The sequence below is a fragment of the Eschrichtius robustus genome, chromosome 6, assembly GCF_028021215.1.
Source record: "Eschrichtius robustus isolate mEscRob2 chromosome 6, mEscRob2.pri, whole genome shotgun sequence".
NCBI lineage: Eukaryota > Metazoa > Chordata > Mammalia > Artiodactyla > Eschrichtiidae > Eschrichtius > Eschrichtius robustus.
In genome coordinates this window covers 3,577,246-3,604,711 of record NC_090829.1, presented here as the reverse complement: position 1 = coordinate 3,604,711, position 27,466 = coordinate 3,577,246, and the positions used below count along the sequence as shown (strand labels likewise).

The following is a 27,466-nucleotide window of genomic DNA, read 5'->3' as shown; positions in this document are numbered from 1 at the left end:
ATGACTACTCAGATAAAACCATTGTTTTGGTTTTTTTTTTAAGCTGTCACAAAGTATGCAGACTCGGGCAGGCCCCATCTTGGTAGCCAAGTCTGATTATAGATGAAGTAGAAGTTTTCGTTTGAAAACTTAGTGTCTAAGAGTTAAAATTTCAATAAAAGCAGAATAAGGATTTGTCAAGGATCACCAACGGCTTAAAAACTAGGCCAGATGCCTTTTCCTTTAAGAGGGGTTTGCAGGATCCTGCTGAGGCCTGTTTCCGCATGTGGGCAAACAATCTCTTAGTCACCTGCCAAAATACTTCCATTGTGAGAACGCTCCAGAGAGGGCCTGCCAGGCAGGGAGGCAGGGGCCTCCCATAGCCTCTGCCTGGCTCCTGGGAGAGTGTCACTCGGGTTGATTGGCAGGGATGCCAGTACCCTGCACTCTTAACGAGTGATTCTTATGTGCGCTTTTGGCAGCTCTGCCCGCAGTGACGTTAGATCTTTCGAAGCCCTTGGTTGGCAGGCTGGCATGGATCTTAGCAGAAAACTATTGCGAGTGCGATTTGCACAGCAGACGTGTCAGATTGCCTCTGGCACGAAACTCCTGGTCTCTGAGGCCACCTGGGGTCTCCAGCCCACTCCACAGGTAGCTCAGGGCCTCCACAGTTCACTTCCCTCTTTGGCGTTGCAAAGAGGGTGTCAAAGGGTAAAGGCCCTCAGGAGGCCACAAACACCAGAAACGTACGCATCTCTGCTGTCAAAGTAGCCGCCCGCCCACTTTTTTTTTTCAGTTTGGAGACTACAAAATATCAGGGTTGAAAGAGAGATGAAATCATGACTTTGAAGCAGATACAAATTCCTAAGGGAAACTTGAAGGGAGAAGCTCGCCACAACTCGTGCTTGAAAAGTTGCGTGCTGAGCCCTCAGCCTTGCCAAGGACATAAGTGCATGATGTGTTTGTGGCTGGTGGTGGCGAAGGCTTCTTTTCTTTCTTTAACTGACATATCTCTCAGAGGCTGGTTTCCATGAGCTTTACATTTTCTGAAAAACATTTTCTGGTGGTTATTCAAAGGGGAACCCAGGACTGATAGGCTAGCTCAAGCTGTAGAGCTAGCAAACTCAACGGAGTTCTTTCCAGACACCAGGGACTGAGAAAAGAGGGCACAGCCTGGAGAGAGAGGACCAAGAGAGGTCCAGGGAAACAAACTCAACCCAGTGCACAGAAACGAAAGATGGTACCTGGAGTCAGAGGAAGCCGGTGTCCTCGGCACAGCCGTGAGAGGGTACACGCTTTCTAGAGGGCAACTTGGCAACACGTATCGAGAGCCCTAAAAGGTGTAGCCAAGGTCCATTAAATTCCACTTCTAGGATTTGCCCTTAGGAAATAGGCAGCTTTGTGAACTGGGCATAGGTACCAGGATGCTCGCTGCAGGATATTTATATTAGTGAAAAACTGGATGTGAGCTAAACATCCTGTAACAGCAGGTAACCTAAATTATGGGAGAGCTATTCCTTAGCATACTATGTGGTCATTAAATATTATTTTGTCCAGTGGTTACCAATAGGGGGGAGGGGAGGGGGTAGTACAACCTATTGAGTATAAGATGGCTCAAGGGTGTATTGTACAACACGGGGAATAGAGCCCTATTTTGTAGTAACTGTAAACGGAAAGTAACCTTTAAAAATTGTATAAAAATTTAAAAATTAAGTAATTAACTGTAGAGTTAAGCAATATTATTTCATGAGAGAATACTTAAATGTTATGTTCTACAGTTGAGGGTAGAAAGTTAAGGCATTAGACACCTGGGTGCTGGCAGTGATCTGTTTCTTTATCTTGGTGCTGGTTACGTGGGTGTGTTCGGTCTGTGACAATTCATTGACCTGCACCCTTATGATATGTGCCCCTCACTCTTTAGTAGAAAGTTTGAAAAGGTAGTTTCATAAGTAGAACGTTCATTATGGTACAAACTAGATTAATATATTCCATATATGTACGTGTGTGTATATATGTACGTGTGTATACACACATAGGTTTGAGAAAAGGAACTACGCTCCAAAATGTCAGCAGTCTATCTCCTGGTGGTGTTACCATGAATCGTTAACCTTTATCGTGCTGTGTCGGTCTCCAATGAATACGTATGATTTCTGTAACACCCTCCAAAACTTTAATAGATGTTAATTTAAAAAAATGGTCAGAGGCATGGAAAAGCACACCAAATACAGATACAAGTCCCAGTTCCTCGGGCTCACCGGCTCCTCTGGGGTGGGTACGAGTGGTCCCCACCATGGGGCCGCTGGCCGGCCCGCGTGGCACCTGGTCCCCAGCACCCTGCAGCCGGGCGTGAGCAGGAAGCATACACTCTGTCTCAGCGAGGCCTACGACCAGATCCCTGCGCCCCAAAGCCCACTGCTCTGTCCTTCCGGGTATGGCTTCTGTGGAGCCTCAGAGATGGCCACGAGAAGGGTCCCTGTCAGGGTCTCAGGTCTCTCGGGATCCTAGCGGGCTCCCATGACTGCAAACTCAGACGCACGTGAAGTGGAGGCCACGGTGGGGTGGGATCGTTCCAGCTGAGGACACTAAGCCTCCTGCTGGGGGAGACTAGGTTCCCTGGCACTCAGGTAGCTTCACATAAGGGGCCCGGGGCAGGACGTGGCCCTCTCTGTTCGAGATCTTTCTGGGACCTCCTGGAGGTCTGAAGAGCAACAGGTTGGCCCTGGGTGGGGTTCTTCGAAGGGGAAGATTCTCCAGAAAACATAATCAACCCCATTTGATTAAAAAAGAGGAAGGTTAGAGACAGAATGGTAATGTAATAGATGAAAGAACAGCAGAAGTAACAGCTGAAATTTACGGAACATTTATGACCCAGGCACTACCCATAAATTATCCCATTGAAGCCTCCTAATAGTTCTAAGAGGTAGATCCTACTATGACTCCTATTTTAAAGATGAGATAACCAAGGTTTGAAGACATCTGATAACTCATCTAGGACGCTTGCCCCTGCAGAGCCCGTGTCCTCAGCTCCCACATGGTAGGACGGCTACAGATGGGATGAAGTGTCCCAAGGAAAGTCTATGAGCTCTGGTGAGTGAGCTCTTCGGTGCTCCCTGAAGGTGGGGCAAGAAAGGGTGAGCTTCTAAGAGGGAAGACCTAAGGAGATTTTAAGATCCTTGCTCTGTGAGGGTCATTTCACCTATCCTTGAGGATGAAGAAACCAGCACACAGCCATCTTGCTGGGATATGTAGTGGAAATAATACAGATGGAGACTCAAAAGAACCACGGCCTCACCTTGAGTGGATGAAATTCATCTCTTTGATCTTGATTTTCCCCATCTGTGAAACGGGGTTAATTAGAGCTACCCTGCTGATCTGTTAGCAGGACTAGATTTAATGTGGCAAACCTGGGCGTGGCAACCGGGACATCACAGGTGCTGACTGATGGAGTGATGGCTGTCATGTTTTCCTGCGCCTGGAGCCAGGCAGGTCGAGAGGCTCTTTGTCGACCTCATGTGGACAAGCTAATGGATGACGACCCAACAGAGAAGGTGGGGAGGCACACGAAACAGTGCATTGCCATTCTGTACTGCCATGGCTTTCATATGACTAAGCCCCGACTAATTAGTATTAAATTACACGTCATAGTCAGTATTCCTGGAGATGGAGGAAACTATAATGAAAAAGAATGAAGAAGGAAAAGCAATCTCCTCACCTCACAAAACATAGGCAACTTTTTGGCAAAATCCACCACTCTGGTAATTGCTGGTGTGATGATTTTTGTAAAATGGCTGAAGGCTTCCAAGTCGACCTTTCCACCTTCTGGGGCGTTTACTATTGGTGCTTGTCCAATGTCTTCTGGCTGAGGAGGCGAGACAAGGAAAATTTAAATGAAGACATTGACGGGATCACGGTTCTCACGTGGCAGAAAACCTCTTCTGAACTGACATACTGTACAGTTTCCGCATCTTTTATTAACAGACCCTACAGTTTTCACGTCCTTTAGTTCTCTGAGCAAAGATACCTGTCTTGGCCATTGCTTTCAAAGGCCCCTAGTGATCATGGTCACAGGATTGTTGCTGCAGAAAGAAAGAGAAAGTGAGAGAGAGAGAAAGAGGGAGAGAGGGAGGAACAGCAGGAATTTGGGTTCTGCTTCTGAGCGCACAAAGGTGACCTAGGTTCTGGGGGCTCTGGGTGCCGTTTTTAGAGCACGGCACACTCTGGAGGGTGCCTTTCTGCGGGAGGTGGGCACGGCGTGGGCAGGGATGGGGAGCCCTGGCCAACAGCACCCGGGGGGCTCCGTTCTTGCTTCCGATGCCTTTTGCTGGGCTCGAGCCCTCCACACGCCAGCTGGAGGAGGCCTCCGCAGGCTGGGGGAAGCCCTCTGCTTTGGGTCACCTCCAGGGACTGGGCTGTGTGCGCTGGGCAAACTTGAGGGCAGAGTGGAGAATGTACTAGTACGACTTCTCTGCCCTTGTTCGCAACCATCCATCACCTTGCTGCTCACAGGGTGGGTGTCAGCAGCTTGGGCGTCATCTGGAGACTTACTTGTTGGAAATGCAGAATCCCAGCCCCCTCCCCAGACCTACTGGTGCAGAAGCATCATGCGCGCAAGCCCTCAGGCGCTGCGCACACGCCAGGCCCCCACGTCCACTGGGGCCTTCTAGCACCTCGGCCTGCTGTCCAGTGACCGCCATGCCGTGGCCTCTCCACTATCTGCTGTTGTCAGCAGTGCTCCCTGCCAGGAGCAGTCCTCCCGGTCACCCTTACTGGTCCTCGTGATGACAATGACCGGCCCAGGGGGTTCCCACCCAATTCCCGACAGGCAGGTGGGCAGAGGAGCACCCAGGGAGGTTAAAGACCGTCCCCTGAGGCCAGGACTGATTGCTGGTCTTCCAGGAAGTTGTGATGGGATCAGAGGATCCTACACTGCCCGACGGTGACCCTCTTTGCCTAGGGTCACGGTGGCCAGGCAGGAACCGGGCAGCCAGGCTGGGAGGCGCGGGAAGCGGGGCCGAGAGGGCAGGGGGTACTGGCTCTGTGAGCTTGCTGAGCCGCCACCGCTGAATGGCTGGCGAGTGCACCGCGGGTGACAAGACCGTGGCCTGCCTCCAAGGTCCGCAGACTTTCCTGTGCATCAGTAAATGACCCCCAGACTTTCCAGTTTAGTAGGTCTCTGTTAGAGAGAGAATCTGAGCTCCTGACAACTTCCCAGGGCATCGATGCTTCTGGTCTGAGCCCACACTTTGAGAACCACTGAGGAATCCACTTCCCATTTTTCTTCCCCCATCTCCCCTGTTACTGCTCACGTCTAAGTTTTAGCACGAAGAAAAGCAAGGATGATTCTTTCACTCTCTTGTTGCCAGGTCACCAGGGTCCACAGGAGCAGCCCAGGCCCTCCAAAGTGTGGTCAAAGTTGTGGGTACAGCCTGGGGAAGGATTTTTAAATCTATTACATAACAAACGCTGGCAGCATTGACCTTTTTGGAATTATCCAGGAGGTTCTTCTGTTTATTTTATTTTACTTTGTTTATTGTTTGTTTTGGGGGCAGTGAGTGGATGGGAAAGAAAGCTGGCTTCTGTCTTGTTTCAGAATCAATGACGATATTTTGGGGCAACTGCTGGCATGGCAAAGCCTAGGAAGGCTACTGGTTCTCCGGGTGCAGACGGAATTGATGGAATAATCACATGTACAGCTTCTCTCTCTCTCTCTCTCTCTCTCTCTCTCTCTCTGTCCTTCTCACATAGACTGAGCTAAGGGAAAAGGTACACAGAAAGTCTGGGCGTGATTCTGATGCACAGTGAAGTTTGGTCACTGCTACTTCCGGCATCCTTCAGACCTCCTTGCTGGTCTTTCTAATCCCTGCCACCCCGAAATGCGGCCTGTCTCACCTGCATGTCTACTTTACAGCTCTCTTATGAAGATCAACTGATAAAAGGAACATGGTCACACATTAAAAAGGTAGGGAGGTGTACACACACACACACATAGGGTGAACTTTTTAAGAAATAAAAATATTTTAATAACATAGCTTTGGCCTGGAATGGTCTTCAGTGGCTTACTATGGATGTTAATAATTTCCATTTAATCTGTGAGTCTGTGGGGCATTTGAGTCACCGTCTGTGATACCTCTAAAGGTTTGAAAAATAGGAGGGAAATTATACAAGGAAATATGACAATTTTACCTAAAATTAAATGCCCAAATGTAACAACCTCACAAGCTTTCCCCTTGATAAATATCAGAGTAGGAAAAAAATTTACTTTTAAGCCTTTGGGTATTTAATGGAAAATACAATTGCTAGAAGTAAAACCACATACAAAGTAAAAGCCTTCTATTACATTATTAAGCTTTATATCCATAATAGGTCTCGGATACTAGAAAAAAACATATGTATGAATTGACCCAAGTTAACACATCAGGAATACAATTAAAGTTGAGCTTGTTTGTGACTTCCCTGAAGATTTTTTACCCATAAGGACAACACATTATTTGCTAAAATATTTGGAAGATGTTAAAAATAAGAGTACAAATATTTGGCACAATTGAATCTACTGGATAGCTTCTTACAGCTAGTAGCCTACAGTCCACTCCCTGAACACGTGTGCTCACACACACATGTGTGTTTGTGCACACGAGATCAAACTCGCAGACTGAGGATAGGTGAGGCTTGCAGGCTCACCACTGGGGACTGTGGGGAAGGCTGCTTTTTGCCTCTGTGGATCTAAGTGCTTGAGCTGCTCAAAGGGGTGGGCAGGGGGCCCTAATGGACTTCCGGAGCCTGCCCTGCCTACCCCTTCCCATCTCTGCCACAACTTGCTTCATGCTTTTCCATCTCGGGGCAGCCTTCCTTCTGGACTTTTGCTTTCTTCCAAGTCCTCACTTCTGTCTCATCTCTGCCAATTCCACATCCCACCCACTTCCAATTCTATCTTCTCCTCAAAGCCCTCTCAGATGGCCTCAGTGGGAAATGATTCTACCTCATTTGAATACACCTGGTGGTCCATGTAACCACTCATCTGGCATCTAGGCACTTATTACTATTACTTTTACTGTAGTTATGCAGGTACAGATCTAAGATATGAACTTCTCAAGGTGGGGGGATATGCCTTGAGTATCTTTGTCTACTGTGTAGACGGCACTGGGCCAAATGGTGGAGGATTGAGGGAGTGAATAAACCTGTGTTTATACATGCACTCAACCAATGTTTACTGAGCAACTACTATGGGGTCAGGCCTTGTTCGAGATGCTGAGGTGACAGCAATGAACAATGTATCCTCAAGGAACCTTCATACAGTGAAGGAAGACAGACAATAAACGAAAAGAATACTCTCATGGAAGAATTTTCAGTTTGTGTTAAGACTGGAGATGACCTAATAATACACGGGGCTCAGGAGGTAGGGTGGTCAGCCAGGACCCTTTGAGAAGTGATGTGTGAGCTTTAACTTGCAGAATGTCAAGAAGGCAGCCTTCCACAGATGCAGAGGACATTTTAGGCAGAGGGCAAACCCAGTGCAAAGTCCCAAGGTCAGAAAGGAGGCCCGTGTGGTTAGGCCCAGAGGTGGCATGAGATAAAGGATGGAAGGCCGGCAAGGGTCCCATCACGATGGGCCTTCAGGGCCATGGAAGGGAGACGGGCAAATTTTAAATGCCGTGGGGCACCGTTGAAGGGCTTTAAACAGGGGAGCAGCATGACGAAATTTATGGTTCTATGTGGAGAAGGGATGTGGGTGCCAAGGAAGAGGCGGGAGAACAGCAGCAGTGGTTTGGGCAGGAGAAGAAGTGGGCTGGACCACGGGGGCAGCAGGAGAGATGGAGAAAAGTGGGACTTGGAGACATATCTAGGGAGCCCAGGGCAGGGGTTTCTGATGGACTGGAGATGGGGTGGAGGTCAATAAGGAATCCAGCGCGTATCCTCTGGGGCAGTGGAGGGGGGGACCTATAGAAGGAGAGATTCAGGGGTGTGTGCAGGTGTGGGCTTCAACCCTAGCTCAGCACTAGAGGTGGCTGGTATGACACAAATCGAGACGAACTGGGGCTTTGTGCTTTGACTGTTGCATCAGAATTGTTCAAGGTGAGTAGGAAGTGCTACCGGGTGACCTCTTTGCAAGTGGCTGTCTCAGCTGGGGCTTCTTGGCTGGGGTCTCTGGCACATGCAGAGGGGATGGGGCCAGACGGGACTCTTCTCTTCCTCTGAGTGATCTCCGTGTGTCTCCCTGCACCTTTGTGATGGCGAACAAATGGTGATGAGAGGTCCCTGGGCCTCGGGCCTTTTCCTGGGATGAGCCGGGACGGGATGGTACGGGTGGTGGTGCAGGGATGATGCGTATTGTAACTCCGTAGGAGGTTGTTAACGACATGCCAAGCACTTATTACTTTTACACCATTGATAAGGGCATCAAGGCAACCGAGACTTAGAGATGGGAAGTAACTTACCCAAAGTCACATAATTAAAAAGCAACAGAGGCAAGCAACAAACTCAGGCTGTCTGGTTCCAATTTCTATGCACATAACTACTAGACTACGCTGCCTTCTTCTGATGTAATTATAATCATTTTGGGTGACAGAAGCCTTCCTGGCTTGATTGCACTTGTTTTATGACCACACGTGGTCAGATCACCCATCCTGCATCACCCTTCTGCTTATGCCCCTTTTCTGAGGCTTATTCCCATTGAGAATTTGTGTCATCAGACAGTAGCTCTGCCAGGGGAAAAGTAGGGCAGGCCCACCCTGGTTCTGATGGTCACATTTTATACCTGGTGGAAAATCCACCCAAAGCCATACCTTTGCATGTGAACTAAGGGAGCAAAGTAATAAGGAGACAGGCTGGGACCTGGGACCCTTTGCTGCAGGGCTTGCACCTGGACAAACGTCTCCTCCAGCAAGAAAATACAAAGAAACTATAAGGGACTAAAAATAACTGCGTGCATGCGCAGTTGGAGCAAATTATGGACAACAAGACACAAAAAGACCAAAAAAAAAAAAAAAAACCCACCTGCCACTTCTGAGGAGTCCAGAGCAAAAGCACAATACTGGGCATGCCCCCTGCACTCAGCGCCACCAAGGGGTGGGCAGACCACCTAGGACATCCCTCTGGCCCGACCCCTGGCCCCGCCCCTACACTCACCCCATGTAAGGAAGCTGCTTGCCCCCCACGCCCCCCAGGGAGCTAGCAAGGGCACCTGCTACTTGTTCCTGCTCCCCCCTGCTGCAGCAGGGACCCCAATAAAGCCTTGCCTGAACGCCTCATCTGGCCTCTGGTCAATTTCTATTGATTAGGGAGTCCAGGAACTCTAGTGGGTAAAAACAACACAGTGTTCAGCAGACAATACTGTCGCTGTATGGAGTTTACTCCAATCCAATGTCTTCCACATCTGGGAGTGCAGATGTGAGCTGCCTTGCTGGAGAGACTCCGTTTTCCCTTGTTGGCCACCACCCGGCCTCTTGCCCCCTCTCAGTCCACATCGACTTTTCATCACCACTGTCACCACACAGGAATCGGCACTTCTGCACCATCAGAGATCTGAGTGGATTGGAGAATGACTTAAACGTTTTCGGAAGTAGTTTTAAAGAGTGGCTGTAGAATTACTGTGAAAATCTGCATGGCTTTTGCATAAGTTCCTGACTTGACAATGACTCGCCAATGACTCATTTTCACAGGCGTATCGATTTGAAACCCAGGTTCAACCACCCATCTCTGTTTATGACTTGAGTCCTGGTCTTAGGGTAAAAAAACGATGAAGAAACTCCTTTTGGGAAGTAAGTTACTTTCATTCCAGATAAATGAATACGTCTAGCTTTTATGACAACATATAATTTTTAATCCCTTATGACATTGCCACACTATTATTAACATAATAGGCCTCCTCAAATTCTTTTCCAGAACAAGATGCGCAATCATCACATAAAAATAAATGAAATAATATACGTAGCAGTGTTGTAAGCAAAAAAAGTATTGGCCACACGAGAAATGCAAATCTGAATGTGCAGAAGCCAGTAGCAAAGCTGTCTTTAATGAAGGATTCTTTTTTTTGTTTTTTTAGAGAGTTTTTTGGTGTGGACCATTTTTAAAGTCTTTATTGAATTGGTTACGATATTGTTTCTGTTTTATGTTTTGCCGTTTTGGCCGTGGGGCATGTGGGATCTTAGCTCCCCGACCAGGGATTGAACCCACACCCCCTGCTTTGGAAGGTGCAGTCTTAACAACTGGACTACCAGGAAAGTCCCTAATGAAGGATTCTTAATGTCCTTGCAGGAATAATTCACCCCTCAAAAGCGTGAACTTTTTATCCTGAGCATAAATACTCAGAGTCACCCTGCTGCAGGGGGTGTGCGTAAATGTGTCAAGTGGCTAAGACACAGGGCTTAGCTGTGCTGTTTCTGAGGATGGGCCCGTGGAACTGGATGATTTGTTACACAGATATGTACTGGGCTCTGTTCTGGTTATCTACTGCTGTGTAACAAACTCCCCCAAAACGTAGTGGCTGAAAACAACAAATTTTCACTATCTCTCAGAGTTCTGTGGATTGATGGGCTCAGCTGGGTGGTTCTCACTTGGGGTCTCTCATGAAATGGCAGCAGAGTCTGGTGTCACCTGCAGGCTTTCTTACTCACATTTCTGGTGCCTGGGCTGGTTGGGAGTCTCTCCAAATGGCTGGCTTGAGCTTCCTCACAGCATGGTGGTCTCAAGGTAGTTGGAATTTTTTTTTACATGGCAGTTGGCTGCCCTCAGAGAGACCAGATGGCGTCCCTCTCCAAGATAACCAGTGCGGAACTGCAAGCCTTCTTATAACTCAGCCTTAGAAGTCACTCTGCCCAAATCCATTGCTTCAAGGAATCACAGCCCAGCCCAGCCTCAAGGGAAGAGAGAAATAGACTCCACCTCTCCATGGGAGAGAATGGGCCGTGAAGACAGGGAGGAAAGAATTTATTGGCAGTCAGCTTGGTGAAAAGATACCACACGTTTCAACCACGTTGCATAGTGTGGTGGTTAAGAGCGTTGGATCCTGGAGCTGGGCTGTGCCCATCACCACTGCTTACTAGCTGGGGGATTGAGGGTAAGTCTCCTTAACTTCTTTGTCTCCGTTTGCAAAATGGAGATATGAACCACATCTACCTACATAGGTTGGTTGACATAGGGAGTTAATATCTGGAAAGCACTTACACTGGTACCTGTCACTTGGCCAGGGCCATCCAAGTGTCTCCTAACTTAACTGTTAGTGGCTGCCATCAACAGAGTGTGTTAGAACCTGCTTGTTAACAACAATGAAGGTAATTGTTGGAGGGCAGGTGGATTATGGGTAAGCTTTTTCTTTCCAAAAATTTCCTTTAAGGTTGTTGTTATACCGTCTTTATGAAACAAAACAAACCAAACCAAACAAAAAACTAGCCCATTATAATGGTGATGTTGAGGCGTGAAGATGATGATAGCACTATATCTCCTTGTTCAGATGAGGAGTGCCCTCACCTACCCGGGAGATACAAACAGACCCACAGAATAGCCGATGCTGGGACTGAGTGAGGTCCTCATAAAGCTTCATGTCATAAACTAAGAGCTGGGTCAGTCTCTGAGACAGCCAAACACCAGCCGGTGGCGGGACCGGTAGTGCATCTGGGAGCTTGGGACAACAGACCCGAGTTGGCCTTTGGGCCTGGCCCAGCCACTTTCTGGCATTGTGATCTTCGGGCGAGACACTGAAGGCTTGGTTTGTATACCTATAAAACGGGGATAGTGATTCCAGCCTACCTACCCCAAAGCGTTGTGAAGTCCAAAGAAGAAATAGAAGGAAGGACTTTCACGATGGTTAGTTTTTATAAAAACATCAAACATTGATATTCCAAGGGTCTGGAAAGGCCTGTTTTTCTTTACACTCCCCTCCCCCATCCCTTCTCCCCATTCCCATTGTCCTCCTGGACACGAGATAATTTATTTTAAACTCAACATTTTGACTTCTATTGGCATAAAAATACGTTTGAGATATGAGTCACTTCATTCTAGGGGTGATTCTAAAGGGGATATTTTGGAGTGAGTTTAGGGGACTAAGTATGTATATAAATGGGCATCTGAAGGAAGAAATAGGTATAAAAAGGGAAAGCTAGCAGGTAAAGAGTTTTGCTAATTAGTTGATCCAGGGCTGCCCTTACAGCAAAAGCAAAGAGATAAGTGCATTAGAATTCAGTGACTCACAGGCAGGAGAAGGTCAGACAGACCTGGGTTTATATCCCGGCTCTGCACTCTGCTCCAGTCAATAAGATGCAGCGAGGACACCAGCATCCCGGATTCTGAGGACCAAACGCAGCGGGCAGAGGTGGAAGCGGAAGCGGAAGGGGCGGGGCCTTACCAGGAACTTCCGCTTCTGCTTCCAGTGGCTGCCTTGGGCGTTGGTGGCCACGTGGGCCTCGGTGACGGTCTTGATGAGCTCCCACTCCTGGTCGGTGGGCTCGGGCTTGTGACCGATGGATCTCTGCAGCTCCTCCCGCCGCCTCTTCTCCCGGTTCTCCTCGATCAGCTTCCTCTTGGCCAGACGCTTGCTGTCGTCCAGGACCACTGGGGGCGGGGAGGGACACAGAACAGATACTCCCCAGACACCTGGCGGACCCGCGGGGGCTCGGGCCGGTGCATAGCCCGCTCAGGGGGCCTGCGGGGGTCACCCTGGGCCATTTCTCCCTTGGCAGCAAACTGCTATGGACGAGCCATCTTCCACCACTAGCCCCAGCACCAAACTCCCGATGCCTAGCCAGCTTTCTAGAACAAAGATGGGGGCGGGGCGGGGGGATGGGGGCTGGACACTGGGCATCTCAGCCCCACAGAGGGGGGGCCCCTAGATAAGAATGAACCAGAGACAGGTAAAGCCCATCCTACCTATAGGTTCACAGGTGTGTCTGTCTAGCCAATCATCTGAATTCACTCTTAGGGTTTCTGTTCCTTCCTTCCGCCCCCCCAAATGGCTCTTACTAAGAAGAACTTCAGGTTCAAAATGTTCTTGAGCCGTAAACAGAGGCTGGCGATCCCTTCCTCAAAGGAAAAAGGAGTCTAACTCTTCATTCGTTTCCTGAAGGCTGATTGGAGTGTGGCGGGGCCTAGCTCAGGCCTCACAGGCACTCACTTTGCGTTTCTCTCTACCTGGTCAACCCTCAAAGGTGATTAAAGAGCCCAGGCTTTGGAATCTAGAAAGACTCGGGTTTGAATCCCGATACTACCACATTCTAGCTGTGTGACCTTTGGCAGGTTACTGGGGCTCTCTGAGCTTTCATTTCTTCCCATATAAAATCCCATCAAGGGACTTCCCTGGCGGTCTAGTGGTTAAAAGACTTCTCTTTCCAATGCAGGGGTTGCGGGTTCCATCCCTGGTTGGGGAGCTAAGATCCCACATGCCTCGCGGCCAAAAATCCAAAACATAAAACAGAAGCAACATTGTAACAAACTCAATAAAGACTTTAAAAATGATCTACATCAAAAAAAATCTTTTAAAAAATTGGATCAGTGATACCTACTTTGCAGGGTATCAATGTGATAATGCACTACACGTGCTCAGGAAGTAGAGCCATGACTTTTATCATTTATGCAAAAGGGAAATAAGAAGGGAAGGTAACAAGAAACCTGTATTTCTGTGGTTAATTTCCAAAACGAAACCATTTCACCAGACTCTCAGTAGCTCTCAGTGGCATGGAAAGACTCAGGTTTCGTACTACAGAGTCATAGGGTTTTACCACTGGAGGGTCCTCAGCTCTTATCTAGTGCAACTCCCTCCTTCACAGAGGAGGAAGGAGATCATGACTTCCTTAAAGTCACACAGCAAGTTCATGGCAGAGCCCAGGCAAGACCCAGGACCGCTGACTGTGGTCCTACAATATCACTGTCCTAGGGCCATTTCTTGAGGAAGCTGCGACCTGGTAGGGAAAGAAAAAAAAAGCAAACGTAGCAGAGGAAGAGAACCAGAGGTGCCTGGCAAATCCACAAACAGAAGAATGAAACCCCAATCGTGGAGATGTGATTGGCTCATCAGAGTCAGGGGAGCACTTAGACATGTGGGCAGGATGGGTGAGCCCTGTGAAGTCATCATGATTCACTCCTTAAGGGAGACGAGGAATGGGCTACACTCATAACCTCACTCCCCAAATGCTTCCCTGGTGCCAGGGATCGTGGCATTGGATGTGCGTTATCTAATTTGTTCCTGAAAACCACCTGTGGGGCTGGCGATACCTTCACACAAGGAAACCGGAAGTTAAGTCCGATGGGCACACAGCTAGTAAGTGGCAGGCCTGGGACTCCAACAGCTTTTCTGATTATAAAACCTGAGCTCTTGTAATGCTTCGCAAGCAAGGTGCACTCAAATTTCCACCCAGTGTAGATCAACACTGAGTTTTTAAACTTCATCAACATTCATATCTTTAACTTCTTAATAAAACAGTGCAATGGACGTTTCAACAGGTCACTCATTTCCATAGAACCTTAGCAGGCATTTTGTTGGCAACCGCTAAAAGCCTTTCAAAGATCAAGACAAAGAACTCAGCCAGAGGTGAAGGATTAAACCAGGGTTTCCAGCCTCATGCCCAGACACAACCCTCCTCTTTTTTTTTTTTTTTTTAAGAAAAGATTCCTCTTTCTGTCTTCTTTAATGGGCAAACCAGGACGTCCCAGAGATTTTTTGTCGTCGTTCTAGCTGAGAGAACCCTGTATATCGCATAAATGTAGCTGTGACTATTTCCTCTTCACAAGGAAGAATCCTCATTGCGTTCTTTTTGCTTTCCTTGTTTCTTTTCTTTCTTTTACTTTAAACTGAAAGTTGGACTCCTTCATTGATGTGCAAAAAAATTTGTGCCAGTGGAAACCAGAAACCCTGATGCCTGGCAAAAGGGAGGTCACATGTTGTGAATGACACGATTCTTATTTCATAATTAGATTAATTAAAGTGACTGGTGTAAATCCCTTGCAGAGTGTGGGGAGAAGAGACCCCAACGGCTAATCTCACCACCATATGCTGTGGCACTTTGAAAACTGGGTAGGATGACTTCAGCTTGGAATGTTTTTATGGCTAAAAATATAACAAAAAAACCAACTGCAGAATGAGTCATGCAATAGCACTCAAGTTCACATTCTTTAGAAATTTCTGAACACGATGTTTTCTACCAGTGCCCTGACTCCAAAAATGTCCACAAAATAAATTCCTGCCTCTGCTTTTGAAAAAATATTAGTCCTTGTGGTTCTCACCGCATGAATGTTGTGTGGAAAATTACACCTTATCGAGGTGGAAGGACAAGACCTCTCATCTGTAACCTCTGTGCAGACAGAGTACTGCTGACTGTCCTGCAAGCATGTTGGGGACAATTTAACCTCTGTCCCTCACCCATCACCTGGATGTCTTCGGAGTCAGGAGTTGATGGGGAGGGGAGGGTGGAAACCGCCCAGCCATGGCTGGGAGTGAGGGTCCCTGAGAATGCTGGGTGCTCTCCCTCTGTCCACCTGCGTTCCTGCTTTCTTTCCTGCCTGGTTGATTTCCTTGAGCCAACCTTTTCCCCAGTCAACACTCCTTGAATATGAAGCAAAGGAAGAAGGTTACTTACAATCTGTTGCCATGCCAACGTAGATGCATTTTTTAAAGCGACATTCCTGGCACTGATTTCTTGTAACTTTGTCTATGACACATTTTCCTTCATATTTACAGGAATAGGATGGATGGAGATTTTTCTGAATGGTTCTTCTAAAGAAACCCTACATGAAAAAGAAAGACCCAAGACAACCATTTCATATTTTCTAGAAATAAGTGACTCCAGCATTTTGTATCTTCCTGACTGTGATGGACGGTTTTAGACCTTACCTCTGTACGGGCCTATAGCTCTACCTATTCAAATATAGGGCAGTTGGCCCAAAGTGAATCTAAATAATTCTAAATCTGAGGGAGATGTCAGAGGCTACGGAGTCTCTTCTTATCTTGTTTGGCATTTACTCAAGGCTAACGGGAAAATCTCACGTTCGCGTTTACGTTTTCTAAACGATGAGTCATATAAATAAATTATATTATTTCATGCCATAATTGTGTTGCTACATGAAGCTCTGAAGAGGTTTGCCACACTTTATACTGGAGAAATAAGAGCTGGATGCTTGTGATGCTTTATTAATTAATTATTAATTAATTTAATCATTTAGTATTTAAAGGGATGCATTAATTGCCTTTAGAGATTTAGTTTAATTCTGGTTTTCGACTCTTGAGATGGCCATGACCAGCTCAGATAGCCCTTGAAACAACAGTCCTTGGGGAGGAGAAAATTCCAAGTTCTTTACCAAATTTTTCCCATAGCTCATGGCACTGGAGTTTTCCTTTCCTAGCACCCTTTTTCTCCAATATCTGTAGACATGCGCCCTAAAGTTCAATGTTTCTTCTTCTCTCAAGGTATGGGAGAGGGCCACCTGAGAATACAATGCAGTTCCAGGCTTCGGTGATTTACATAACATCCTCAAGGCTGTGTCATATGAGAACCTTTCTGGACATGATACTCAAGTCTGGCAGGAATTTTGAATGGCAGAAAGCACGTATTGTGAGGGGCGCATTGCAAAGTGCTGCAGACAAGTGTCATGGCCTCTGTCTCTCCCACAACCTTCTGAGGTCAGTATTCTTAATATCTCCACCGTGGGGATTAAAAAACTAAGCTTTAGACAGGTTAAATCACTTGCCCCAAATCACATGGCAAGTACATGCTGGAACTCGGCCTGGAACCCAGGAGTTGGCTTACATGATATAGATTGAGTCCAATTTTACTGTATTATTTAAATGTTTTAGATGAACATATTATAAACAGTCCCGTCTCACCCACCCCTCAAAATAACCACATCGTTTTATGGTTTAGTAGAATAGCAAGGCACAACAAATTTTGAAGGATGTTGTCCACTAAACCTTAAAGGGACCTCCAACTTTGTTGCATAAATTGGACGGAAATGCCAGTTCATCTAGGCTAACCCAAATTGTAATTATCCCGTTTAACTTGCCCTGGCTTTATGTACTTATACCACTTGCATATTCCTCACTCAGACACAGGAGCTCTTCCTTGTAATGAAAAGGTCCAAGGTAGGATTTTCTACTGGGCATAGCAGAATAAAATGGAAAAATGACAGCAGTAACTGAAGCTCATGGACTTGGTTTTGGGGCATGTTTGCAAACCCCTGATATCACTATTGCTCAATTCCTAATGGAAGAACTGTCATGTTGTATTTGGCTTTGCATCCTTAAACTCTGAGTCCATTAGTTTGAATGACATCGATGAACTGTCCTAAGATTCCCGAAAGCACACAGGGGGCAGCTGCTAACATGCGTCTCCCGGGTGTTCAAGGTGGGCGGTCCTGCCAAAGCTGGGACGTCAGGGCCTGCACAGAACGAAAAACAAGCTGCCCCCGCTCCTCCACCCCATCCCCCTCCCTCCAATCCAGCCTTCAAGGGTTACACTTGCTTGAAAGACAGAAGAAACTCAGAGATTCTGGCAAGGAGACATATGTCACAGACAGGGAGGAGGGAGGACTGGCTGGCATCCTCTTTCTGGAGGACGCAAAGCGACCTAAGTCCGGGGCCTCCAGTGAGCATGCCGGCTGCTGCTCTGAAGATGGAAAATCGTTACTGTGGAGTTGGGAGACCCTTTCTCCCCCATCTGCTCACGCTGGCTTGTGTTCTGGGTGGCGGAAGCCTACTGGGGAGTAAGTCAACAGGAAGGTGGGAACAGGTGATACACCAGATGCAGAGGTAACGTCCATTTCTCCAAAAAAGGCTACTCTGAGCTTTTACAAGGAATGAATGAAATAACTTATACTTGGCTTATTTGGAAAAAATGTTGAGGTCGCAGGCTTCGCTATTCATAGTGCCATCTTTTCTGTGGCTTATCTTGCTGACGCTTCTCGGACACTTCATGGACCAGATCCCTTTTAAGATGTTGGGCTTCCCTAAGCTATGCTAAAAGCATATTTTCCCACATGAAGGGACCACTTTATATGAGTAAATGTTAAAGATGGTAGGTCTCTTAATTTTAAAAAGGGACAAAAATTAAGTTTTGGATGTGAACTTGGATAGAAAATACTTAACAGAATCTACTTATAAAAAGCTCTTTTTAGCAGTGAGCTGACAAAAGAGATGTCCCAGGGACTGAATAAGAACATATCTTTCATTGATGATTTGTGGGTGAGCGGAGGTTTTGCTTTATAAATTGACATCAGACTCGTTTCTCTGCATTTTGAGAAGAACTGGATCCATTCCTTAGTGGTCCAAAATGATGCACTAATCAGTGCTACAAGGAACTGTCACCCTCCTAGTTCAATATTTGGGCAACTGTTAAAAAAGCTTAGAGTCTTTCTTTAAAAAGTGATTTACTCGGGGCACTATCAACATTCTTTCTACAAAAGATGCATGAAAACTGGCCCATCACAACAGACAAAACATCTCCAAAAGATTTCCACTGTCTTCAGGGCAGAAACAGGCAAAAAAGATTCTCCCTCTACACACTACGAGTATGGGGTAGAAATACTTGGAAATTACAGGCTTGAGTAAACAAGATGTGAAGCGCAACTTTTTTCATCTTTGGCCATTTTTCAAAACTGTGTTTCATTTGACCACCTCTTTTGTCTTTTTCCAAGACACTCTGTCCTTACATTAAATGATCTGTGTAACCGCCCTAGGAAGGCTTTCTGATTTTATGATTGGGGCTATCCTGGAAACAGGATTCTGATCCGAGACAAAGGCACCAGGGCTGAGAAATCTAGCTTTCTGCTACATGATTGATTCTTTTAAGTAAACCTCAGTTGAATCAGGCCCCAAACACCCTGTGATCTTGGGAGAAGAGGGTAGTGGATTTCTTGATCATCATGAAGACATAGGTGAGTCAGAGACACGTATTAATAGGTTAATAGGCTTGGTTCTCCTTCGTTTAAGTCCATCGCTAACGATCATTAAGTCCTCTGTAAGGCACATTTGGTCTTTAGAGTCACTTTGGGAGTTGAGTAATAAATGGAATTGTCATTACAGTCTCCCCCAGAATTCAAAATTTGTCACTAAAAACTGATTTGAGAGAATCTCAGCGCTGCATAATCAGGTAGGTAAAAGCCTTATGAATTGGGGCTAATTTAGAAAAAAGACCCATTTGAATTAGTGAGCTTTTGGAATGAGAGAAAGTATCTAAACTCATGCAGCTTTATTACTTTCAAAGCAAGCCGATAGAATTGGGCTTTCAAGAGACAGTCTGCAAGTGTCCCAGTTAATAAACAGCTGCAACTTATTTGTAATTAACTCCATTAAACTCCTTAAGACATTACTTCCACAGATGTAATAACAACCTTTAGCTCAGTCTTTGTTAAAAGGTAACAAATTCTAGATCAAAGGGGCCTGGATGAATAAGAACATATTACGTCACATTCCAAAATAACAGTCTTGCCTTGAGATCTTAAAAATGACCTCTTTTCAATGGATAGATCATCTCAACGCATCAGTAGGCTACATGTTTCCTAATTTTGTGCACAAAAAGTAGGGAGTTTGCATGGGAAATCTTCCACCAGGGAAATGAGACAGGTTAGTATGAAACCGAGCTAACTGTTGATTTTGGTGGTTTAGGGTCAAAGGTTAGGAGAAAAGAGGGTAGTAGGAGGGAGGAAAGGAGAGGAGGGGGTGAGGTGGGTGACGGAGGGGGAAAGACGGACTTGTTTTATAAGCATTAATACGATTTTTGCTCTAGGGTTCATATCTTCTGATAATTTAGTTTAAAATATAGAAGGTAAATAAAACATTCAACAAAAAATTAAAGCCTTTCTCTGACTTACTACCTCCTTTATAAAACATTAGCTGAAAGCACTGGGTTCAGCTTTGTTTACCTTTACCGTGGACTTTATTTTCTAGGCTAGGCTGTTGGACCAAAATGTGTTTGCCAGAAACTCATCTTCACTTTGTTAACGAAAATGTAAGTAGGCAAATTCAGGTTCACCTTCGGGAGGTAAACTGACTGTTGATCACTGGTGTCTTCTTGTCAAGTGTCTCCTGAAGATGGGTCTGGAGAGCGTGTAATTAGCTGATGGACGACCAGAATTTACTTATTGCAGGCTGTGCCCTAAGCCAGTTTGGATAATTTCAGAATATAATTGAACCTAAGTAGCCTCAAAGATATTCCCTAATGGAACCCTTAAAAGTGAGCAAATTCTCTCAGATTCACACTGGCAAATAGCTTGTGGTTGGAGTGAACTGTGTCTCCTTAAACAGTGGAGATAAAACAGGAGGAGAAATGGTTATTTCTTGGGGTGATAGCATGTTATGAAATATCTATGCATTTTTAAACTCAAAGGGAGGCTTTTATTAACTTCTTTTCATTTTATCAATTTTCTCCCCGTCTAAAACACCAGACCTCACACTGTCACAAAACTTCATCCAGTTATTTTTGATTTGGGAAAAAAAAAAAAAATTCAGTTCTTGAATACGGCCCCCAAAATGAAGAGGATGAACACAGGCCATGAATGTCGGGATTTGGCTCTAACAGGAACTTAAACTTCAGGTTGCATTCTGGAGGACTCCTGGAAGGGGCAGGATCAGGGCTCACTGGCCCCAGGGCAGTTACCTTGCAGCCTTCACACGTGATGCAGCGGTAGTGGTAGCCGGTGGCTTTGTCACCACACACGACACATAGCTCGTCCTTGTCTAAGTAACTGGGGATGTAGCCTGTGAAGAAGGAAAGGAGAAGCGTGTGAGAAAACAAGAGCATGTGAAAGACACACCATAGCCCGGAGGAGGACCAGGAGAGGATATGAGGAAGGTGGGTGAGGAGGCAAGGCTGACTTGTTTGGTACATTTTAATACAATTTTTGCTTTACAGTTTACATCTTGTGATCACTTAGTTTTAAGTATACAAGGTAAGGAAAACATTGAACAAGAAAACATTTTAAAAAGTGACCTAGGGCTTCCCTGGTGGCGCAGTGGTTGAGAGTCTGCCTGCCGATGCAGGGGACACGGGTTCGAGCCCTGGTCTGGGAAGATCCCACATGCCGCGGAGCAACTAAGCCTGTGTGCCACAACTACTGAGCCTGCGCGACTGGAGCCTGTGCTCCGCAACGAGAGGCCGCGATAGTGAGAGGCCCGCGCACCGCGATGAAGAGTGGCCCCCGCCCGCCGCAACTAGAGAAAGCCCTCGCACAGAAACGAAGACCCAACACAGCCAAAAATAAATAAATAAATAAAATAATAAATTTATTAAAAAAAAAAAGTGACCTAATACACTTTCTCAGTATCTTATATTTCCCTAGGACCTCAGTTCACATTTACAGAGTTAACATTAGGCCCGGGATTTCTGAATGCCTTAGAAACAGGTGTGCTCACTCTTGCTGTGGAGATGGGAACAGGCCTGGAGGCTCTTGCAGCCAATGGATGTGGCAGAGAGGCCGGGATTTTTAAAAAAATTCATAAGTGGATTTATCATTTTTGTCATACATAACATTATGGGTAATTATTAAAAAGAAAATATAAGATCTTTCAAGAGAAACCTGTTCTTTGCTCCTGAAAGGATTTGTACCCGTTTTCACACCCCAATCGCTAACTTAGATTACTGAACTGGGGAAACAGTTTCTTTTCTTCTTCCTAACACTGTAATACAATAGATTCCTGATTAAACCTTAGAATCACCCTGTTTAAAATGATTGAATCTTAGAATCAACTGTTTAAAAATACTGAATCTGAGAGACCAATCCCCAGAGAATCTTATTTCAATGGCTTTAGGGTGTGGAAACATAGGCATTGAATTTCCTAAAAGCTCTCTGGGTGATTCTAATGTACATCTAGAATTGAGAATCCCTGGGCCTGGGCTTATATGGAGAGATCCAGAGAGGCTGGGATTTGAGACACCTGGGGTGCTCTGGATAGCACAGCCTCTTTCGAAAGGCTTATTTCTGAGCTTGTTCTTAGGGGACTTGATCCACTTTGGAACCAAGGCAGCATGCAATAAATTCAGAAAACTTTATAGCTGGAAAGGTCCTGGGAAAGCAGGTAGTTTTGAGGTGAACAGGCCTTCAGAGGTTTGGCCTTCCTCAGGCTCACACTAGAAATTAACAGCAGAGAGTAAAATCCAGATCTCCTGACTTCCAGCCCTCCAGTATAAGTTATGTTGGTCTTTTTCTAAAAATAGACAGTTAACTTCAGGTAGAATGAATAAGGCCATCTAAAAAAAAAAGATTCTGCAAACTTGTGATATTATGATAGCACAACCAAACAACACTGGCAGTTCCTCAAAAGGTTAAACACAAAGTGACATATGGCCCAGCAGTTCCACTCTGAGGTATATACCCAAGAGAACTGAAAACATGTATCCATACAAAAACTCATACATGAAGGTTCAAAGCAGCATTATTCATAAAATTCAAAATGTAGAAACAACTGAAATGTCCATCAAATCATGAATGGATAAACAAAATGTGGTATATTTGTACAATGGAGTATTATTCAGCCAGGAAAAGGAAAGGAGTACTGTTACATGGTACAACAAGGATGAACCTTGAAAACATGCAGTGAAAGAAGCTAGATACTTCCATTTGTGTGAAATATCTAGAATAGACACATTCCTAGAGACAGAAATTAGATTAGTGGTTGCCAAGTCCTGGAGGGAGGGGAGAATGGGGGATGACCACCAAAGGGTACAAAGTTTCTTTTCAAGGTAATGAAAATGTTCTGGAATTTCATAGTGTTGAAGGTTGTATACAACTCTGTGAATATATTGAAAACCACTGAGTGAAAAACCATTGCTTTGAATGAACATATTTTGTACACTTGAAATGTGTGAATTTTATAGTATGTGAAATATGTCTCCATAAAGCTCTTATTAAAAAAACAAACGAGATAAAAGAGGATGGTTCCGTTCGATCAACATATATATGGGGGTGCTATGTGCCAGGCAGCAACATGCCAAGGATCTAAAGATGACTAAGTCTTAATTCTTGGGGCAGCTCTCAGTGTTTTGGGGGAAACAGACAATAACAGATCATCTGCATATAATGAGGTCAGTACTGGGACAGGGCAGTGTCCAAATCACAAGGGGGAAAGTCTTAGAGATGCCTTCCCGCCCACCCCCAGCCTGAGTCCAGGTTGGACGCTCCCATTCCTCCCCAGTGGCAGCCCTTGTCTTATCTGCATCTTAACAACCTGTGAACTTTTTCCTCCCTTTAGACCATGATCTCTGGTTCACTGCAGGATTTACAGTTCCAGCTAGACGGCAGGGATCGTATCGTTCACGCTGAAACCCCAGTGTTTGGCACCTGCTTCCTCTGATGGATAGAATCACAGTTTCTCAAGATCGCTGCTGTCAGCCAGTGGTGAAGAGCGCAAGGGAAGAGGCTTGTATCTGGACCGTGCAGACGGGCAGGTTGAAGTCTGGAGGTGTGCCTGAGAAGGCTCAGGGTCTCGGCAAGGGTTTCTGAGAGAGCTGGCAATGCAGACACAGGAGCCCAAACTTCCAGCCTCGTGAAAACTGCCTTAGAAAGTTTGAACTTTGGTTAAAAAAAAAAAACAACAAAAAAAAAAAACAACCAAAATTCCACTCAGATTAACACTAAGACATCCAGATTCAAGCTCATCTAAGACTTAGTGATCTGGGGACACGCATGCTCACCAATCAACTAGATTCGGTCTTGCTTTCTTTGATGGCTCTCATCACTGGGTTTACTAGAGTGACACGGGGCTAAGGACAGCTTAAGGGAGATGCCATACTCCCACAACAGAGAAATGAAAATCACTACGTCCAGGCCAGTTTGGTTGAGGTGCCATCACCAAAAGGGGAGATTTGAAGTCTGAATTTTATATACCTTGCTCAGCTGTCTACTTTGGTCTATAAAACCCACTATTCATTACACTCAAAGAGAGTCTTTGCTTGCTGGTTAGGTCTCCTCTTTACGTGATCAAAAAACCCCAAATCCCAAGCTGGTATGCCGCTATCTGCTAGGTAACAGATGGTGCTCAAATTTAAGGAGAAATACTAATAAAATCTACAGGAAAACTCACGAGGCATTGATTTATTCCAAATACAGTTTTGGGAATAAAGAAATCCATAAAAAGAAACAACATAAAAATTCCAACAGGGCTATGTGTCTAGAGAACCAACTAGTTATCAAGTGTGTAGAATTGGGGGGAGAGTCATAGTGAAAATGGTCAGAAATACCCTGGACCTAACTAACATCTTCCAGTGGTCAGTCTTTAGGAATCAAAAACAATGTGTATATGAGTTCCTTATAAAGTCCAGAGTTTTTAAATAAAAAATTACACGAGTAATACAATTCATTGTAGAAAAACTGAAAGACATAAATTAGCAAAAAACAGACTAACCTATCAACTTTCTACCACAGAGATAACCACTGTAGCATTTTGGTTTCTACATCGTAGATTAGTATGTTTGACTGTGTGTGCACATGTGCTCGTGTGTGCATTGAAACACATGCTCATAAAACACAAAGTAACTTTTATTTTTAATTTATTTTTTAATTAAAAACTTTTTTTATTTTTTGGCTGCGCCACGTGGCCTGCGGTATCTTAGTTCCCCCACCAGGGATAGAACCCGTGCCCCCTGATTTGGCAGTGCGGAGTCTTAACCACTGGACCACCAGGGAAGTCCCACAGAGTAACTTAAATAACAAAGTAATCCAATGATTAAAGCACGCACCTCCTGTTAAAGGCAGATGGAATATACATATCCATGTTGTCAGGAAACTACATTTTTTTAAATTAAATTTTCTTATTGAAGTATAGTTGCTGTACAATATTACATAAATTACAGGTGTACAATATACTGATTCACAATTTTTAAAGGTTATACTCCATTTATAGTTATAAAATATTGGCTATATTCCCCATGTTGTACAGTATATCCCTGTAACTTGTTTTATACCTAATAGTTTGTTCCTCTTACTCCCCGACCTCTATCATGCCCCTACCTCTTCCCTCTCCCCACTGGTAGCCACTAGTTTGTTCTCTATATCTGTGAGTCTGCTTCTTTTTTGTTATACTCACTACTTTGTTGTATTTTTTGGATTCCACAGGTAAGTGATCTCATACAATTTTTGTCTTTCTCTGTCTGACTTATTTCACTTAGCATAATGCCTTCCAAGTCCATCCATGTTGTTACAAATGGCAAATTTTCATTCTTTTTTACGGCTGAGTAGTAATCCATTGTATATATATACCACATCTTCTTTACCCATTCATCTGTTGATGGACACTTAGGTTGCTTCCATGTCTTGGCTATTGTAAATAGAGCTGCAATGAACATTGTGGTGCATGTATCTTTTCGAATTAGTGTTTTTGTTTTATTCTGGTATATACCCAGGAGTGGAATTGCTGGGTCATATGGTAGCTCTATTTTTAGTTTTTTAAAGGGCTCTCCATACTGTTCTCCATAATGGTTGTACCAATTTACATTCCTACCAGCAGTGTAGAAAGGTTCCCTTTTCTCTACATCCTCACCGACATTTGTTATTTGTGTTCTTTTTCATGATGGGCATTCTGACAGGTGTGAGGTGATATCTCATTGTGGTTTTGATTTGCATTTCCCCGATGACTAGTGATGTTGAGCATCTTTTCACGTGCCTGTTCACCATCTGCATAGGAAAGCTGCATCTTGATCTCTTAACACCTAGAGGTTATGTACAGTTGAGCAGAGTAAAGACTTTTGAGTTCTTGGTATCAGGTGCAGATGGCAGAGAGAAGGGAGAGAGAACTGCAGGTCTTTTCCTTCTAACCTCATGTTTGGGAACAAACTGTACTGCAGTTGGACACTGTGTTGCTTGAGGGACATGCCTTGGGAGGGCCGGAGAATATCCACTAGAGTTAGGAAGAAGCAGGACCCTTGCCGTCTTTCTCCCTACCTCACCACTACCAGCCTGCTTTACTCTTTGGTGTTGGCAGTAGGACACTGAAGGTTTCTCTTCTCTGTAGCTTAACAATTTACGTAGATGGTTGAACTGTTTGGCCTTTAAAGTTCCTGTGAACCCTGGAATCCAGTGATAATTCAATGTACGAGTGGAATGGGCTCCTTCTGTTTTCTTTTTTTTAATATAAATTTATTTATTTATTTATTATTTGTTTTTGTCTGCGTTGGGTCTTCATTGCTGCATGCAGGCTTTCTCTAGTTGCGGCGGGTGGGGCTACTCTGTTGCGGTGCGCGGGCTTCTCACTGCGGTGGCTTCTCTTGTTGTGGAGCACGGGCTCTAGGTGCGCGGGCTTCAGTAGTTGTGGCACAGGGGCTCAGTAGCTGTGGCTCGTGGGTTCAGTAGTTGTGGCTCGTGGGCTCAGTAGTTGTGGCACACAGGCTTAGTTGCTCTGGGGCACGTGGGATCTTCCCGGACCAGGGCTCGAACCCGTGTCTCCTGCGTTGGCAGGCGGATTCTTAACCACTGCGCCACCAGGGAAGTCCCTCCTTCTGTTTTCTGACTGCTAGTCTGAAGGGTGGTTTGCTTTGTTCTCTTATTTCTCCTACATTATTTTCTTGGTGGGTGGATGAATAGGTGATTAACTATGTCTTTAGTTAAACCGTCAAAACGTCTACAGAAACATCTACTTAAGTTGGTAGCAGTTGCTTACGTGATCTCACTAGTGCACCCCACCCATCTCTTTCTTTTCTCTAAAATATTAACTCGGAAGCATCTTATTTACCCAAAACAGTCACCACAAGCAATGATACATCAATCATTACACCTAAGTCCATTATCCATCATTAAATAACTGTCACCAGCGAGTAAAATCCCACACATAGTGAATAGGTAGGTGGGGATTCTCTTAAGGTTACAGAATGTACTTGACAACATCACATGGTAACCAGTTCTCCTAGAGAACTTAACCCCTGCTTGCTCTTCTGTCTCAGGGTCTCCATCCTTTTGCTTTTTCATGCTCCCCAAATGAGTCACATGCCGGCCAATACGCCCAGCCAAGGAAAATGCATGCTGCCAGGAGTGCACACTCATTGAATGTCAGTATTGTGTTCTGCCTGGAAACAAATATGAGAAGCACATCCCGGAGGCCTGGCTGCTCACCTGAGAATTGCATCTGCGAGCTGCCCCAGGTGACTGTTAAAGAAGCGTGGTTGATCACGCCCGAAAACAGGTAAGGCCCATGACTATATGTGATAGTGCAAGGATGATGTATTTTGCCCAGCTTTTATATTCTCAGATGCATTATTTCTTAGACTAATAAACCATGCTGTCACTTTATCAAGCCTATTATTGTGAAAGCAAACTCCATCTGTTTGTTCAACCAAGGGCTTGGAGATTTTTTAGTGGACACTTGGAAATGTCTGATTAATTGCTAAGTATTACCCTGCGTGTAAAATGGGTTGACATGATAAAAAATTACTAACATTATTTTTTTACCTTTTTTGCTAGGAGCTTTATCAAGACCTAATTCACATACCATACAATTCAATGGCTTCTGATATATTCACAGAGTTGTGAAATCATCACCACAATCAATTTTAGAACATTTTCATCATCTCCCTAAGAAACCTTGTAC

The 27,466-nt window shown here is 45.2% G+C and overlaps 1 protein-coding gene across 15 annotated transcripts in view; it reads right to left on the bottom strand.

Moving 5' to 3' along the window:
- THRB (thyroid hormone receptor beta) overlaps positions 1-27,466 on the bottom strand; it is a 387,344-nt gene that overhangs the window by 10,963 nt on the left and 348,915 nt on the right. For all 15 annotated transcript variants that reach the window (XM_068545826.1, XM_068545838.1, XM_068545836.1 and 12 more), the window contains 4 exons: positions 20,550-20,650; positions 15,540-15,687; positions 12,317-12,522; positions 3,692-3,838 (listed from right to left, as the gene is read on the bottom strand). In XM_068545826.1, coding sequence (XP_068401927.1) covers positions 3,692-3,838; positions 12,317-12,522; positions 15,540-15,687; positions 20,550-20,650 — 602 coding nt within the window. The remainder of the gene's footprint in view (positions 1-3,691; positions 3,839-12,316; positions 12,523-15,539; positions 15,688-20,549; positions 20,651-27,466) is intronic.